Raw genomic sequence first — 17,350 nt, 5'->3', positions numbered from 1 at the left:
AAAGACAACTGACATAGTTGCACACAGGGCTGTGAGAAAGGAGGCCATCACGCTGCAAAGACAACTGACATAGTTGCACACAGGGCTGTGAGAAAGGAGGCCATCACGCTGCAAAGACAACTGACATAGTTGCACACAGGGCTGTGAGAAAGGAGGCCATCACGCTGCAAAGACAACTGACATAGTTGCACACAGGGCTGTGAGAAAGGAGGCCATCACGCTGCAAAGACAACTGACATAGTTGCACACAGGGCTGTGAGAAAGGAGGCCATCACGCTGCAAAGACAACTGAACAGAGAAGCCTTTGTTCTACGTGTGCATGTCATATTTGGACTGTTAGAAATAAAAAGAAGAAGATATATATTCAGCAATATCATTTTATAGCTGCTGGACAATTTAAAGGGCCGATTAAACCAAAGTCTATTAATTTATGTTGTTTTTTAATGGTATTCCTTTTTTGATTTAGAAAATATGCACCGTATTTTTCGGACTATAAGTAGCAGTTTTTTTTTCATAGTTTGGCCGGGGGTGCGACTTATATTCAGGAGCGACTTATGTGTGAAATTATTAACACATTACCGTAAAATATCAATATTATTTATCTCATTGACGTAAGAGACTAGACGTATAAGATTTCATGGGATTTATGGATTAGGAGTGAGAGATAGTTTGTTAAAGGTATATCATGTTCTATATGTTCTAGTTATTTGAATGACTCTTACCATAATATGTTAGCTTAACATAGCAGTTGCTTATTTATGCCTCATATAACCTACACTTATTCAGCCTGTTCTTCACTATTCTTGATTTATTTTATATTGCCTTTCAAATGTCTATTCTCGGTGTTGGCTTTTATCAAATAAATTTCCCCCCAAAAATGCGACTTATACTCCAGTGCGACTTGTATGTTTTTTTTTCCTTCTTTATTATGCATTTTCGGCAGGTGCGACTTATACTCCGAAAAATATGGTATTGAACAAATATATAAACGCAACACTTTTGTTTTGCTCCCATTTATCATGAATTGAACTTAAAGATCTGAAACTTTTACTATACAGAAAATATATATTCCTCTCAAAAATTACTTACTGGGTGACATGTCCGGTGAGTATGCTGGTCATGCAAGAACTGGGATGTTTTTAGCTTCCAGATCCTTGCAACATGAGTTAGTAAATGTTATTTATAAAGGTGATGGCCTCGGGTGATTAGTACAACAATGGGGCTCAGGGTCTCGTGACGGTATCTCTGCGCATGGAAAATGCCATCAATAAAATGCACGTGGTTTCGCTGTCAATAATAACATACCAAAACCTCTGTATTGTGCCAGACGCCATTGAGTGTGAGCATTTGCCCACTCAAGTTGGTTAAGAAGACAAACTGCAGTTAGGTCGAGACCCCGATGAGGACCACGAGCATGCAGATGAGCTTTCTTGAGACAGATTGATTGATTGATACTTTTATTAGTAGATTGCACAGTTCAGTACATATTCCGTACAATTGACCACTAATTGGTAACACCCCAATATGTTTTTCAACTTGTTTAAGTCGGGGTCCACGTTAATCAATTCATGGTAGTTTCTTACAGTTTGTGCAGAAATGCTATGGTTAAGCAAACCAATTGTTGTAGCAGCTGTCCGGGTGGCAGGTCTCAGCCAATCAATATGGTCTGCGGCTGTGAGGCCAGTTGGATGTATTGCCAAATTCTCTGAAACACCTTTGGAGGCGGCTTATACTAAACGGCCTGGGCTACTGGGTGTGAAGTTGGAGAAGATGCAGGTGGAGGCCCCCTTGGTGTCCTGGGTTGTAGATTACCTGACTGACAGACCACAGTATATGCGACTGCAGGACTGTGTGTCTGACAGGCTGGTCAGCAACACCGGGGCCCCGGAGGCTACAGTACTCTTCCCCCTTCCTCTACACCATTTACACCACCCATTTCCACTATCAGTCAGAGTCCTGCCACCTTCAGAAGTTTTCTGATGACTCTGCGATAGTGGGGTGTATTGAGGAAGGTGATGACGAGGAATACAGGACACTGGTGGAGGACTTTGTCACATGGTGTGGAAAGAACCACCTCCAGCTCAATGTTACGGAGACCAAGGAGCTGGTTGTGGACCTGGGAAGGAGGAGGAGTACTCTGGCGACCCCTCTTTCCATCAAGGGGGTGGATGTGGACATGGTAGAGGATTATAAATACCTCGGAGTACACATGGACAACAAGCTGAATGGGTCAAAACACGCTGAGGCCCTCTACAAGAAGGGACAGAGCCGAATCTATATTTCCTTTGGAGGCTAGGATCCTTCAACGTCTGTACAAAGATGTTGAAGATGTTCTACGAGTCGCTGGTGGCAGGCGCCCTCTTGTACGCCGTGGCCTGCTGGGGCAGTGGGCTGAGAGTGAGGGACACATACAGACTGGACAAGTTGGTAGAGAAGGCCAGTAACAAGATGGGAGTGGAGCTGGACTCTCTGGCGGTGGTGTCAGAGAGAAGTCTAGCAAAACTCCTAGCCATTATGGACAACACCTCCCACCCACTACACTCGGACCTTGCAGAGAGAATGAGCACCTTCAGTGGAAGGCTCAGACTCCCAAAATGCAACACGGAACGACACAGGAGGTCCTTCACACCGACAGCCATCAGACTGTATAATGCATATGTTCCTTGACTGCACTTAAATGTAGAATATATTTATATTATTCATATATATTATATTATTTATTATTATCATTGTTTATTGTGAGCGAACTGTGGTGCTGAATTTCCCCCAGGGATCAATAAAGTACTTTCTATTCTATTCTATTCTTAAGGCGGAGAAATAAACATTTAATTGACGGGCAACAGCTCTGGTGGACATTGCTGCAGTCAGCATGCCTACTGCACGCTCCCTCAAAACTTGCGACATCTGAAGCATTGTGTTGTGTGATAAAACTGCACATTTCACAGTGGCCTTTTATTTTGGACAGCTCAAGGCACACCTGTCAGGTGGGATGGATTATCTTGGCAAAGAAAAAATGCTCACTAACAAATGTATACAGATTTGTGAACAATATTTGAGAGGAACAGGTATTTTGTGTTTATAGTCAAAGTTTTCGATCTTTGAGTTCATTTAAATTGGGAACAAGAACAAAAGCGTTGCGTTTTTTTTTTTTGTATTTAGTATAACTCCTAAAAAAAATGTCTTGCAATATGCAGTTTGATCATTCCTGCTGCAAATAGTATACATACTGTGATTCTATATTGTAGAAAAGGTGTTAGATGATCGATATGTGCTATAATCTAATATAAGCCCCCCTCCAGTGTGGAGAGCATAATAACATGAATGTAGAGGGAAAGAAGTGTTTCCAAGGGCACATAATGCTTCTAGTACACAAAAATAGGGTGATCTGTGCCACTTTTGCTGCTATCAATTGCACAAAGTAGATCACATACAACACGTCCACCAACAGTACATGCAATTTTATAGTTTGCGCACACAGATAAGTGTGTGGGAATTGGATCCTCAAAGATCAGGCTCTTAATATTTTCAGAAAATGGGAGTATTATTAGAATCAGACCTGCAGCTGGCTCTGTATTGTTCTTTTTCCTCCTGCCTGACGTGGATTTCGGTTCTTGCTGAGGTGTGTTTGCTGATCTTCTTCTGGGTGTGGCTTCTTCTTGAGGTCCATTTTCTTCTTCCTTTGCTGCTTTTGTGGGCTTTTTGGCTGCTTTTTTCTTCACTGTGCTGTCAGAGTTGTGTTTCCTGGACACCTGAAGTACAGCCACAATGGGGTTAGATTTCTATGTGCTGGTGGTGATTACCTACTGAATATACCTTTTTCTTGCGGGGGTAATCATGGTCTGCATCTGTATCTTTTCTCTTTTTGGCCTTTGGAGACTTTGATTCTGGTGTGTGAGAAAAGATAAAGACACACTAAGCTTTCTCTTATGTGTAATGGTATCTCAACTATTTTTTCTGGCGTTTACCTTTAGGAGCCATAGGACCTGGATCGCCCTGAAATGACACCATTTTATATTAGTCAATACATGCTACAAATATAGTTGTTACGTATGAAAATGTGTTTGCATACTTTGAACCACATAGTCCTGCCATTGTGGTCGCGTACAGACTTCATTCCATCCACATAGTAACACTGCAACCAGGCCTCAAAACCTGAGTAGTCTTTCTTCTCTGGATCGTAACCTTTCCCACCTCCATAAACAAAAAGTCTAAATAAGAGGAGCACCTCTGTGTCGTTGTCTTCCCCCCACCCCGATCAACCTTGAAACATGGATTCTTACCTAAGTTCACCACCTCCAGCGGTACTGTGTGGCAAAGTCTGAGCAGGTCTGTATTCTCCTCTTCCATTTTGTCCTTTTTGGCTCCCTTAACATTTTTGGGCAAAATAAACTGTTAATAATCGAGGTAAAATACTTGTTTGTACTTATTTGACCTTTTTGCTATGGATCTCCTTTTTTACAGCTTTCTTGTCTTCACACGCATCCTCTGACTCGAGGCCTTCCAGCACAGTCCGGGCAGGCACAAAGGGTGGAATGTTCAACCTGGAAGACACACATGGGCATCTTTTCAAAAACAGAAGGTATTTTGTGTGGAAACAGTGCTACACTTTTATAGTAAACACATTTCCAAGTGAAATTAGGAATTGCTTGTTTATTCATCCAAGATGATTAGAATCTGGGGAATACAAAAACATTCTTCACTCTCCTTTTCAGATCACGGTGACCTGAGTATGTATCTTCATTCAATGGTCATTTCTTTTACAGCAGGCTCTTTGGTGAAGTGTAATATTATTGCTAGGAGTCTTGCAAAAGTACTTCACACAGTGGGCACGGCTGTAACAAAATAACACTGCAATGTACTGTCAACATGTACAAAACCCCAAACCAGTGAAGTAGCACGTTGTGTAAATGGTAAATAAAAACAGAATACAATGATTTGTAAATCCTTTTTAACTTATATTCAATTGAATAGACTGCAAAGACAAGATATTTGATGTTGGATCTGAGAAACTTTTTTTTTGCAAATATTAGCTCATTTTGGAATTTGATGCCTGCGACATGCTTAAAAAAAGCTGGCACGAGTGTCAAAAAAGACCGAAAAAGTTGAGGAATGCTCATCAAACACTTGTTTCCCATAGCAAAGCAAAATTGAAGATGAGATCTCATGTATGTCTTATATATATCTCCTAGACATAAAAGAGCACTAATGGAGACCAAAGTAGTTTTCTCCTTCTTCTCAAATGTATCTCCTGAGAAATAAGGCTCACAGTGAGCACTATGAGAGATCTCATAGTTGTCTAATAGTTATCTCTTTTCCCCATTTCAACTAAGACCAAAATGAGAGATGAATGAGCTGGTCTCCAATATGTCTCAATTATGACTCAGTGAGAGAAACACCTGGTTTTGTTTCTCACTACTCACTGTTTGAGTTCTCAGATGTCTCTTTTCTATTTCGGCAAAAAGACAATTGATGAGTATTGGTTTCAATATGTCTCAGTGAGAGATATACTTGGTTTTGTCTCTCACTGCTCACTATTTGAGTTGTTAGATATACCCGTTTTCTAAAAAAATGCATTTTAATGGGCTCAATTTAGTTATACCTCAATCATATTCCAGTTGATCTCATGCCAACATTGGGAGAAAATAATGAATTCAGACCATATGGATATATGGTCTGTAATCTAAATGGTTTATTTAAATAAAGTTGGACTTAATTTGTTGATTTCTTATCCACACGTCATGTACAGTAACTCAGTGACTACAATTGTGAGATTTAAAACTGAACCCAAACAATACTGATATGATCACAAGACACTTTGTAAGAGCTTTTAACATTTGTGAACTTTCTAGAGCAGTGGTTCTCAAACTCTTTTAACAAAGTACCACTTCAGAAGATATTTGGCTCTCCAACCACCATCATAAGGACTAATATTAAAATGCAGTAGCATAGTAGGCCTATGTATTCATTAAAAAAGACAGTGGCTTTATTAAACAAGTAAATGTAATATATTTGCCACTGAAATATTACACACAATGCAAAAACATCATCAACAATGATACTCCATATACAGTACATATTTACAGAATCCACGGCAACATCACATCAGTGTGTATTTTCAGAGCATTTATAACAATGATTAAAGATTTGATTTGTGGCTTCTTAGGCCAGTTCAGTTCTTCATTATTTCAAACTTTTCAAGTGTGTTGGGGAAATGAACTGCAATCACTATGCCAGGCATAGATGTGAAGTCAAAGAAAACAACTTTACCCAATATGTCATCCAAGAATACTACTGTACTGCAGAGGTTTCCAATAGGGGAATAACATGACTGCATGTCTCATATGTTACACTATCTTGCAGCAAAGAAAAACCTGCATGTTTATATTCACCAACGAGGGCCCATTTGGCACATGAATGTGCTGTGGTAAACAAGAAATCAATCTGTACATACTTTAAAAAAAGGATGAGAACCTTTCTTCTGACACACTGGTCCCACAAAGCAGGCATTTTATTTGTTTACTTTCTATTGGCCCAAAACAATTCTTGGAGGATTTATGTAATATAGTAGGCGATGATGCAGAGTGGGATAAAAAAAAGTTTTGGAACTTCTGCACACTGTTTAAGCAGTCTGTGTTCAGACTATCGGGATAAAGCAACTTGAACATTTTGAGCATATGGCTTAGGGCCTTACCTGTGACTTTAGGACAGTTTACATAACCCATGCTGATCAGAAGGCACTCTGCCATGGTTTCTGATGCATTGTCATGTATTGGTTTGTCTGTTGTGTCCTTGAAATTGGACTCTTCTGCACACTCCTCACTCAAACCATCTTCAAATCCTTCATTAAACGTATATCCGTCATTGTACATCCAATCCCCTATATCAGGGAGAGCTTCCTCAAATGATTGAAATGGATCATACTCAGCATCGACATGTCATTCAGTTGTTAGGCCATCAGGAGGATGTATGAGGGCTGATCTGGAAAATGGTTTTCCATTCTCTTCAATGGTCAGAAGTAGAAATATTTTCATGTGCTGAAATTAAAATAGAATACAAATCACTAAAGGTTTTTTGATAACATTTTGTCACAAGGCAAAACGTATAACATCTCAGCATATCGCTCACATTCTTACACTCCAAAGTTTGTCACATTTGAGCAGGATTTGCTTTGTGACAAAATTCACAGCAAAACATTATTCAGCCACAGAAGACGGTGGGTGTACCTGGCAGGTGGGGACAGGCTTGATGTTCCAGAGTGGTACATCCTGCACGGTCACCTGAAGGTTGGATGTGTTCCATTTGAAGAGCAGTGTTTTGGGCTCCTTCAGGGGGCACCGCCTCATGCAGTGTTACCCTGCTGCTACCCCCTGACACAAAGAAGAGGAACCAAAAAACTCTAAAGATTCAAATCATTGAAAAAAAAAACAGACAAAAACATGCAAAACAAGAAGGAAGTTGACATAAATTGAACACATTATACAAATCCAGCTAATGGAATGCATTTCCTTTTTCCCCACATCTTGAGCGCATTGTAGTTCATGTTTACGTATCTTCTGTGTTTGTGGTAACACATCATCCACAGTGTTAAATGTAACTCATCACAATACAACACACACTATAAAAAGAAAGTTGTGGATGCTAATGCCAATCATTAGTAAATACACAACAGCAAACCAAACCTATGAGAAAGGATCTTGACGAGGGATGCAACATTATTCTAAATATAACCTTATTTTGATTTCAAAATTGTCACAATAATGCCGTGATGTGTGACGCTATCAAACGAGAACACCAGTCGCTGTGTTTTTTTCTGACAATATTAAGTGGGCTCATCTGAGAAGTAAACTGGTTCTCCCATGAAAACCCGCCGTGTGGGAAAACAACGTTCAAACGGGACATTATAGAAGGGCGAAAAAGTGGAAGTGTGCAGGAGTGATGGGAACGTTTGTGCTTAGGTTAGCCGAGGAATTGTTGCTGTGAAATATTTCTGTGCCTATAACTGTCGTGTTAGTTGAACCTTAAACAAAGTCTGCATACTGCAAGGTAAAGCATGCCACGTTCATCCAGACCATTTCCAAATCGACCCAGAGCCCTTGCAGCTCACCAGAGGAAATGTGGACATGCACAAAATAAGACATTTGCTGACACTACACACCACAATGTCTACAATAAGTTAGGGAATAGGAGTAATATATTAGAATGAGTTATATGTTAGAACCGTTATTTGGAAAATATCGTTCATGTGAAACCAAGATGTCAGCAAGGGAAAAGATGCATTTGTGAGGTATTTACATGATTAAAAGTCAAATTATTAGTTAACTCTTAAGAATCAGTATTCTACAAACTAATACAATTTGGACTGCAAAGGGCAGTTTCTTAGGAAGTTCAAAGTTTAAAAACACTCAACTAAACAGCAGTGATGTAACAATATCAAAATGTCATATCACCGTTACTGTGACCAAAATGATCACTGTTTGCATTATAATGGCAGTATTGTTGAATGTGCTAAAAAGGTCATCAAACCCACAATAATACCAAGTTGTATTGAAAAAAAAACATACCGGACACACAGTATAGTTTCTTGGCAAAAGAAACATTATTGTTCTACATTAGTTACACTGGATGTTTACTGTTTATGTCAGTTTAAAGACACTTATTTGAAAATGTTGGTTTTTGTGTGTTACTTGAAATTCTGCACCATTCCTTTGCACCTAAAATACCTGTTTTTAATGATAAATATGATTACAACATATGAAAATGATGTTTGTGTTCAATTACAGTAAGTGTGTTTATCCTAAACATTCCTCCCACGTCATTTAACACACTTTGACATGTTTGTAACAATATCTTCTTACCCTGGCTTTAACACTATGACGGTATCATACCGTGAAATGTTGATATTGTTACATCCTTAGTCATGACCTGATGTTACCTACCAGCTTTAACTTGGAGGTGAAAGGTTCCAAAAACATGAATTACACATGCTGAGATAACTCCTATTTGAAGTTTCATTCTTCATATGTGCTAATGTAATCAGGGTCAAAGAAAGCAATATTTTCATGTTTGTTCCTGACAAACTGTGGACAGCTTTTTATCTGTAAATCTCAATCAGAACTAATTGACTTCAAGAAAGAACAGGCATATACATATAACTTACTTGGACATTGCTGGTCATTCTCCACATTCACATAGGTGCATGCTGCAGGACGGGATGACTGCAGGAAGAAAAAGAAAGTATCACATATTATATCTGCTGCCAGTTTAATGCACCACCACTATACCAGTCTACTCAGCAACTTTACAGTCCTTCTTGATCTTTTATTTGATTCCACTTCTTTACCAGTTCTTCTTCATCGTTTTCCAGCTTTTCCTTTTGTCATTTCGACACTCCAATACTATATAAATCAATCAATCAATCAATGTTTATTTATATAGCCCCAAATCACAAATGTCTCAAAGGACTGTACAAATCATTACGACTACAACATCCTCGGAAGAACCCACAAAAGGGCAAGGAAAACTCACACCCAGTGGGCAGGGAGAATTCACATCCAGTGGGACGCTAGTGACAATGCTGACTATGAGAAACCTTGGAGAGGACCTCAGATGTGGGCAACCCCCCCCCCTCTAGGGGACCGAAAGCAATGGATGTGGAGCGGGTCTAACATGATACTGTGAAAGTTCAATCCATAGTGGCTCCAACACAGCCGCGAGAGTTCAGTTCAAGCGGATCCAAGACAGCAGCGAGAGTCCCGTCCACAGGAAACCATCTCAAGCGGAGGCGGAAACCATCTCAAGCGGAGGCGGATCAGCAGCGTAGAGATGTCCCCAACCAATACAGGCGAGCGGTCCATCCTGGGTCCCGACGAGCGGTCCATCCTGGGTCTCGACTCTGGACAGCCAGTACTTCATCCATGGTCATCGGACCGGACCCCCTCCACAAGGGAGGGGGGGACATAGGAGAAAGAAAAGAAGCGGCAGATCAACTGGTCTAAAAAGGAGGTCTATTTAAAGGCTAGAGTATACAGATGAGTTTTAAGGTGAGACTTAAATGCTTCTACTGAGGTGGCATCTCCAACTGTTACCGGAAGGGCATTCCAGAGTACTGGAGCCCGAACGGAAAACGCTCTATAGCCCGCAGACTTTTTTTGGGCTCTAGGAATCACTAATAAGCCGGAGTCTTTTGAACGCAGATTTCTTGCCGGGACATATGGTACAATACAATCGGCAAGATAGGATGGAGCTAGACCGTGTAGTATTTTATACGTAAGTAGTAAAACCTTAAAGTCACATCTTAAGTGCACAGGAAGCCAGTGCAGGTGAGCCAGTATAGGTATATATGTATGTATATATGTATATAAAGGTATATACAGTATAGGTATATATGTATGTATATATGTATATAAAGGTATATACAGTATATATGTATGTATATACGTATATAAAGGTATATACAGTATATATGTATGTATATATGTATATAAAGGTATATACAGTATATATGTATGTATATATGTATATAAAGGTATATACAGTATATATGTATGTATATATGTATATAAAGGTATATACAGTATATATGTATGTATATATGTATATAAAGGTATATACAGTATATATGTATGTATATATGTATATAAAGGTATATACAGTATATATGTATGTATATATGCATATAAAGGTATATACAGTATATATGTATGTATATATGTATATAAAGGTATATACAGTATATATGTATGTATATATGTATATAAAGGTATATACAGTACAGGCGTAATGTGATCAAACTTTCTTGTTCTTGTCAAAAGTCTAGCAGCCGCATTTTGTACCAACTGTAATCTTTTAATGCTAGACATGGGGAGACCCCAAAATAATACGTTACAGTAATCGAGACGAGACGTAACAAACGCATGGATAATGATCTCGGCGTCTTTAGTGGACAAAATGGAGCGAATTTGAGCGATATTACGGAGATGAAAGAAGGCCGTTTTAGTAACGCTTTTAATGTGTGCCTCAAAGGAGAGAGTTGGGTGGAAGATAAATACAGACAAAGGTTGCTGGAATATAGGTGGAACTTCTTGTAAATGTAAAACTCTATATTATGTGTTCAGTAATGTATATTGTTCCACTTCAAATGTTCTCTGAACATTTATTTCTCTCATTGTTATTTCACTTCTTGTTATTATACTTACCTCGGTGGAGGTAACTATCACAACTTCTAGCAAGGTGCTTGCGGCATTTATAGCTCTATTTCCGTAACTAGGTGACGTTCCAGTAGTTTAAAACAAATAACTGGTGTGTGTTAAAGTCATATAAATACCAAAAGAGAAACAATAAATGGTATTACTTACTTTCAGTTGTTATTCCTTCGATGCTGAATATTATTTCTTCCCATCGAAATCATTACATCCGCCCACTTAATGCGCATGCGTGTTTTTCAGGAAAAGCCAATCTGATTGGACAGATTCATGGAGTGCCGTGCCAAATCTCGCGATCTCAGGATTTACATCAAGTTCATTTTCTCCTTATATGTCCATCTGAAAATAGCCCTTTTTGGCTAGGACATCATTTTCAAATGATTTGAAAATGTATGCTTTCTATCAGACGGCGGCGGACATGACGCGTTATTTGCCATCAGTTAACGTCAGAAGAAGAAGAAGCGGGGAAACAGTAGGTGGCGTAACATTTGAAGGTTGTCAGTGCGCCTACCTTCAACTAAAACAAGGAAGAAGAAGAAAGCCAACACTTAGTTTTTTTTTTTAAAGGTTTATTTATAAATGTCAACAATTACAAACAGTAAGACAAACAACAATATACAACATTATAAAACATTATGAAAACAGTACAAAACAGCGGCAGGGGGTTGTAAGCTCAAAATAATAAAAAAAAAAAGAATACAAACATATATATATAAATAATAAACAAAATGCAAAGCCGTAGGCTTATTCAGATTCATCAAACAACTTAAATGTGGAACACAGCATCATCGTTTTCACAGCTTTTTTGTTGTTAGAGGTAGAGAGCGTTTTAATGTAAAGTTCCAGATCTTTTTTAAAGGCACAAAAGATAGGACGGGTATTAAGAAACTTACATTTATGAATATAAAACTTAGCCAATAAAATAATGAGCTTGCAAAGGTAGGATTCCTTTTCAATTTTTTGTTCATACAGTGTAAAACCAAAAATCACATCTTTAAAGTAAAGCACAAATTTGTCATAAATATTGTCCAGGATGAAGCGACAGATGCCTGCCATAGTGATGGAGTGTTTTCACAAGTATAAAACAAGTGGTTAACAGTCTCTGGGTGCATGTTACAAAAGGTGCAGGTGACATCAATGTCCTTTTTGTATCTAACCATCACAGTCTTTACAGGGTAATAGCGATGGATGATTTTAAATGATATCTCTTTGACTTTGTTGCTAAGTAAATACCTGTTAGGAAGGGACCACGTTTTGGTCCAACAGATGTCATTTACAACATTATTCCATAAGGAAATGACATAGGAGACAGACACACAATCATTTTGGAATAAGCTGCGGATTTTTCTGTTATTTTTTTGATCAAAGCAAAGTTTCCCCACGGGAGTGTCAAGTGGATCATTCACAATGTTTACAGCAGAAAGAGGAGGTGTGTAAGCCATGTACAACATAATAACACCTGTTGGAATGCACAACATAATAACACCTGTTGGAATGTACAACATAATAACACCTGTTGGAATGCACAACATAATAACACCTGTTGGAATGTACAACATAATAACACCTGTTGGAATGCACAACATAATAACACCTGTTGGAATGTACAACATAATAACACCTGTTGGAATGCACAACATAATAACACCTGTTGGAATGTACAACATAACAACACCTGTTGGAATGTACAACATAATAACACCTGTTGGAATGTACAACATAATAACACCTGTTGGAATGCACAACATAATAACACCTGTTGGAATGTACAACATAATAACACCTGTTGGAATGTACAACATAATAACACCTGTTGGAATGTACAACATAATAACACCTGTTGGTCAGCTTGGTCAGCTGTGCTGATTGATTTAGTTTCAGTTAAGGTATCCATAAACTTAAGTTGAAAAACTTATTGGGGTGTTACCATTTAGTGGTCAATTGTACAGAATATGTACTGAACTGTGCAATCTACTAATAAAAGTTTCAATCAATCAATCAATAGTGCGTAATCAGAGCGCATGTGTAAAAAAAAAAAAAATTCCCAGTCCACAACTATCCTCATTCACAACACGTTCTCTTAGATTTCCATGTTATGATACATGTTCACATTATTTATTGACTGTATCTAAAAAGTATTTAAAAAAATATGGAATTATTTAAATGAAGATATGAAATAATCCTAAATGAAATTCAATGACTTGGTTTATATTATTGGATACACTCGGTCATAAAATCAGTGTCAGTTGAGTTGGTCCATAGATTTCCTGTAGGGAATTTTAATGTCCAGCAGATGTCAGTATTTAGTGACACAGGATCAATACAGTCTATAATCACGGTTTCAATCGTAGTCCATGTTAACTACCAAACCGTAACTTAAAAGGGTTGGTTGAACAAGTATAAGGACTAGCAGGTCATTGCTAATGTTGCTAATAGGCACAGTACTCATGGACTAAGTTTTGGGGAAATTCCTAATGAAATCAATGGGACATCTTTCAAAGTTCCACTTATTCCATCTGATTCCAACTGTTCCAATTTCAGGAGTTGTGTGCTTGATTTCAACAATGCTAAAATAATTCCGAGATTTCAGTTCATCATCAGCATTGGAGCAATCACACGCAATTCCTTCAGGAATTGCCTCATCTAGTTTTTAATGTTTAATAAAAAATAAAATAACGACAAAAAAAGATACAACATTTCGAAGTTTTAACCTACTCAAACCATTCCACCTTCGACTCATTGCACCATTCTGGAAATTGAAACTTCCCCTTTTCCTTGTCAAAAAAAGTTGAGGATTTTCCAGAATTCCTGCTTTTCCGAAGCCCTATTTCCAGCCTTTTTCTGGCGACTACACCTTCCACATTTTTCAACGCGTTTTAACTGTTCCACCGTCAAAGCTTTCTTCTGCATAGGAAGTTGAAGAATTCTCTGTTTTCCCGAAATTCCGTATTACCATTTGTCATTTCAACATGTTATTACTTCAACAATTCTCCACCGATTGAAAAATTGTCCAAGACATCAATAAATTTAGATTAGATACTACTTTATTTATTCCTTCAGGAGAGTAAATGCCTTGGCAGAAGACACCTCCTGCCAAAGATGCCTATACCGCAGGATTTTTAATTTTTCAAATGATCATCAAATGTTGCCGTTGACATCAGTGATGCTGTTTGGAACAGAAATGATATATTTAGTAAGTAGAAAGAAAATACAAGGAGCCCGGGCAACAGCAGCGAAGGTCTGCCCGGCCGCCGGGCAGCCCATGCATGCTGTGCCCTCCGGGCAACAGCAGCGAAGGTCTGCCCGGCCGCCGGGCAGCCCATGCATGCTGTGCCCTCCGGGCAACAGCAGCGAAGGTCTGCCCGGCCGCAGACTGGCTGCGTAGTCCTTATAGCTGTTCTACCAACCTTTTTAAGTAACGGTTGGTAAGTTAACATGGGTGCCAATTGCCTCGTACCTTAGTAGCTGTTTAGCCAACCCTTTTAAGTTACGGTTTTACGGTACTTACATCAGAATTATCAACCATTAGGCCAGGGGAGTCCAAACTTTTTCCACTGAGGGCCGCACAGGGAAAAATAGAAGTATGCGGGGGCCATTTTGATATTTGTCATTTTCAAACCATAACAAAATACCGTATTTCCTGGAATTGCCGCCGGGGCGATAATTCATTTAAAGCCTCTTCTCACTCCTGCGCTTACCAAAGGCATACGGTAAAAGTAAGCATGCGCTAATTATTTTAAAACCTCTTTCACTCCGGCACTTACCAAAGGCATGCAGTAAAAATATGACTGTGATGTAAGCTTGGACCTTAAATCCTACTGAATAGCTGTTCATCTTCTTCCCTTTATGCGATTTCAAATGACCGTTATTGAAATCAGCCTCCTCCATTTTGAAAATGATGACAGGGGAAGTGTCACCAGTTTGACCAGGCGGTAATACTAAGCATGCACTAATTATTTTGCGAAGGCAGTAATTCAAGGCAGGCGCATACTATATGTCCTGCGGCAATTCAAGGAAATACGGTATATAGATTTTTAAAAATTATTTTACCTTTATGGGTCCCGGGGACCATAAAGGGTCTCAGTTAATAACATGTTAAAAATAAGTCAAAGTTTTATATTTTATTTAATGCTTACAGTAAATCTTTATATCAACATTAAAAAAAAAAAAAGGTTTTATGGCATTTCTGTCAAAAACGTCTTTGTTTTTTTAATAGTAAAACAGAAATATGCAGTATTTAGTCATTAGAGCCCTAAAAGATCAATAATTCAGGACACCATTGATTTGAATTCTTTATTATTTTGGAGTCATCACAGTGAAAAGATAAATAAAATACCAGTAAATATATTTGGGATCAAAAAGGTGCCCCACTCAGAAAGTGATACATTTTTATTAGGTTTTTTTTTTATATAACTTAAGTTACGAGATCAACTTCAGATATATCTGTTGATTTTACATTTGAACTATTATTTTGTTTGTTTTATGCTCTTTTGTCAAAGAAAACTTGGTTTTTATATGGCAACTGCACAATATATGCAATATTAACCACATAAAACATTTTAAAGTGAATATTTTGAACTAATTGTAGCTTTGAAAATAATTAATTATAACATGGCTTTTTTTTTTGTCATTATTTTTTGTTTAGAGCAATAGCAAAAAATACTTTAAATTGTATTTATTTACTAGCAAGCTGGTCTCGCTTTGATCGACATTTTTAATTCTAAGAGAGACAAAACTCAAATAGAATTAAAAAATCCAAGAAAATATTTTAAAGATTTGGTCTTCACTTGTTTATAAATTCATTTATTTTTTTACTTTGCTTTTAAATAAATTCATTTATTTTTTTTACTTTGCTTCTTATAACTTGCTGAAAGACGATTTTAGAGAAAAAATACAACCTTAAAAATAATTTTAGGATTTTTAAACACATATACCTTTTAAATTCTTTCCTGAAAATTGAAATCAATGTTCAAATAAATGTATTATTTTTTATTGTAAATAATAATAAATACATTTTAATTTAATTCCCCATTTTAGCTTCTGTTTTTTACAAGGAAAAATATTTGTGAAATATTTCTTCAAACTTATTATGATTGAAATTCCCCAAAAATTATTCTGGCAAATCTAGAAAATCTGTAGAATCCAATTTAAATCTTATTTCAAAGTCTTGAATTTCTTTTTTAAAAATGTTGTTCTGGAAAATCTAGAAGAAATAATGATTTGTCTTTGTTAGAAATATAGCTTGACAGGGAAGGTTTTTTCCCATTTAAATTCATTAAAAGCAGATGTTGTATTCTTACAAGAAACACATCTCTGTAAAGACAACCAACACAAACTTCAAACAAGCTGGATATCTCAGGTTTATCACGCACCCTTTACTTCACAAGCTAGAGGTGGAGCTATTTTATTTCATAAAAATGTGCCTTTCATACTTACATCAAAAATAATTGACCCTAATGGAAGATTTATTTTATTGAATGGTCATATTACATCCTAGCCAGTAACTTTTTGGAATATCTATGGACCAAACACTGATGACTCCAACTTTTATCATGGAGTCTTTGGTCTACTTCCTGATGATAGCTCCTCTCATATCTACATTGGTGGTGATTTTAACTGCCTTTTGGACCCCACTTTAGATAGATTGTCAACTAAATCTCATGTCATTGCTAACTCAACTAAAACTATTAATAATCTTATGAGATCAAGAAATATCATAGACATATGGAGAGTAAAACACCCTAATAAAAGGGAGTATTCATTTTACTCCGCTGTACACAATTCCTACACGAGAATTGATTACTTTTTAGTGGAAGCCTCTGCCCTCTCCAATGTCAGTAATCCTGAGTACCATAGTAGAATCATCTCAGATCACAGTCCTGGGAGTTTGCAGATTCAAATTGATCTCCTTAAAATCAAACAAAAATGGAGATTTAATCCACAACTATTATTATCTGAAGATTTTAAAGAGTATATAAACAAGATTATCCAAGATTTTATTGAGGTGAATGATAACGGAGAGGTCTCAGACTCCACATTGTGGGAAGCTCTTAAAGCTACTGTGAGAGGATATATCATTTCATTTGAAATCTCAAAACAAAGAGAAACAAGAAAAAGGCAGAGAGAATTAGAAAAAGAAATGGAAAAAA

General features: G+C 37.5%; 1 protein-coding gene across 3 annotated transcripts; it reads right to left on the bottom strand.

The window, feature by feature from the left end:
* Positions 1-1,440: 1,440 nt before the first annotated feature.
* On the bottom strand, positions 1,441-11,445 carry LOC133540154 (endonuclease 8-like 1). Of its 3 annotated transcripts, XM_061882699.1 has the most exons (10): positions 11,355-11,445; positions 9,158-9,215; positions 7,224-7,367; positions 6,922-7,034; positions 4,433-4,541; positions 4,281-4,365; positions 4,070-4,191; positions 3,966-3,993; positions 3,814-3,884; positions 1,441-3,749 (listed from the first exon to the last, which is right to left on the bottom strand). In XM_061882699.1, the coding sequence occupies exons 6-10, from the start codon at positions 4,345-4,347 to the stop codon at positions 3,363-3,365; spliced, it is 675 nt and encodes a 224-aa protein (XP_061738683.1). In that variant the 5' UTR covers positions 4,348-4,365; positions 4,433-4,541; positions 6,922-7,034; positions 7,224-7,367; positions 9,158-9,215; positions 11,355-11,445; the 3' UTR covers positions 1,441-3,362. The 3 variants fall into 3 exon arrangements, with proteins under 3 accessions (XP_061738683.1, XP_061738682.1, XP_061738681.1); XM_061882698.1 differs by having other exon boundaries at positions 4,281-4,541; positions 11,355-11,444; XM_061882697.1 differs by lacking the exons at positions 6,922-7,034; positions 7,224-7,367; positions 9,158-9,215; positions 11,355-11,445 and having other exon boundaries at positions 4,433-5,037.
* Between the last annotated feature and the right edge of the window lie 5,905 nt (positions 11,446-17,350).

The sequence above is a fragment of the Nerophis ophidion genome, linkage group LG21 (genome assembly GCF_033978795.1).
Source record: "Nerophis ophidion isolate RoL-2023_Sa linkage group LG21, RoL_Noph_v1.0, whole genome shotgun sequence".
Lineage (NCBI taxonomy): Eukaryota > Metazoa > Chordata > Actinopteri > Syngnathiformes > Syngnathidae > Nerophis > Nerophis ophidion.
This window is presented reverse-complemented; position numbering and strand designations above follow the sequence as displayed.

Bases quoted from the DNA above. Each gene is read 5' to 3' on its own strand.
- LOC133540154 (XM_061882699.1), bottom strand. From the start codon at position 4,347: ATGGAAGAGGAGAATACAGACCTGCTCAGACTTTGCCACACAGTACCG. The intron at 4,192-4,280 runs GTAAGAATCCAT...TTGTTTATGGAG, and splicing joins GCTGGAGGTGGTGAACTTAG to GTGGGAAAGGTTACGATCCA. The intron at 3,994-4,069 runs GTATGCAAACAC...GTGTCATTTCAG, and splicing joins GCAGGACTATGTGGTTCAAA to GGCGATCCAGGTCCTATGGC.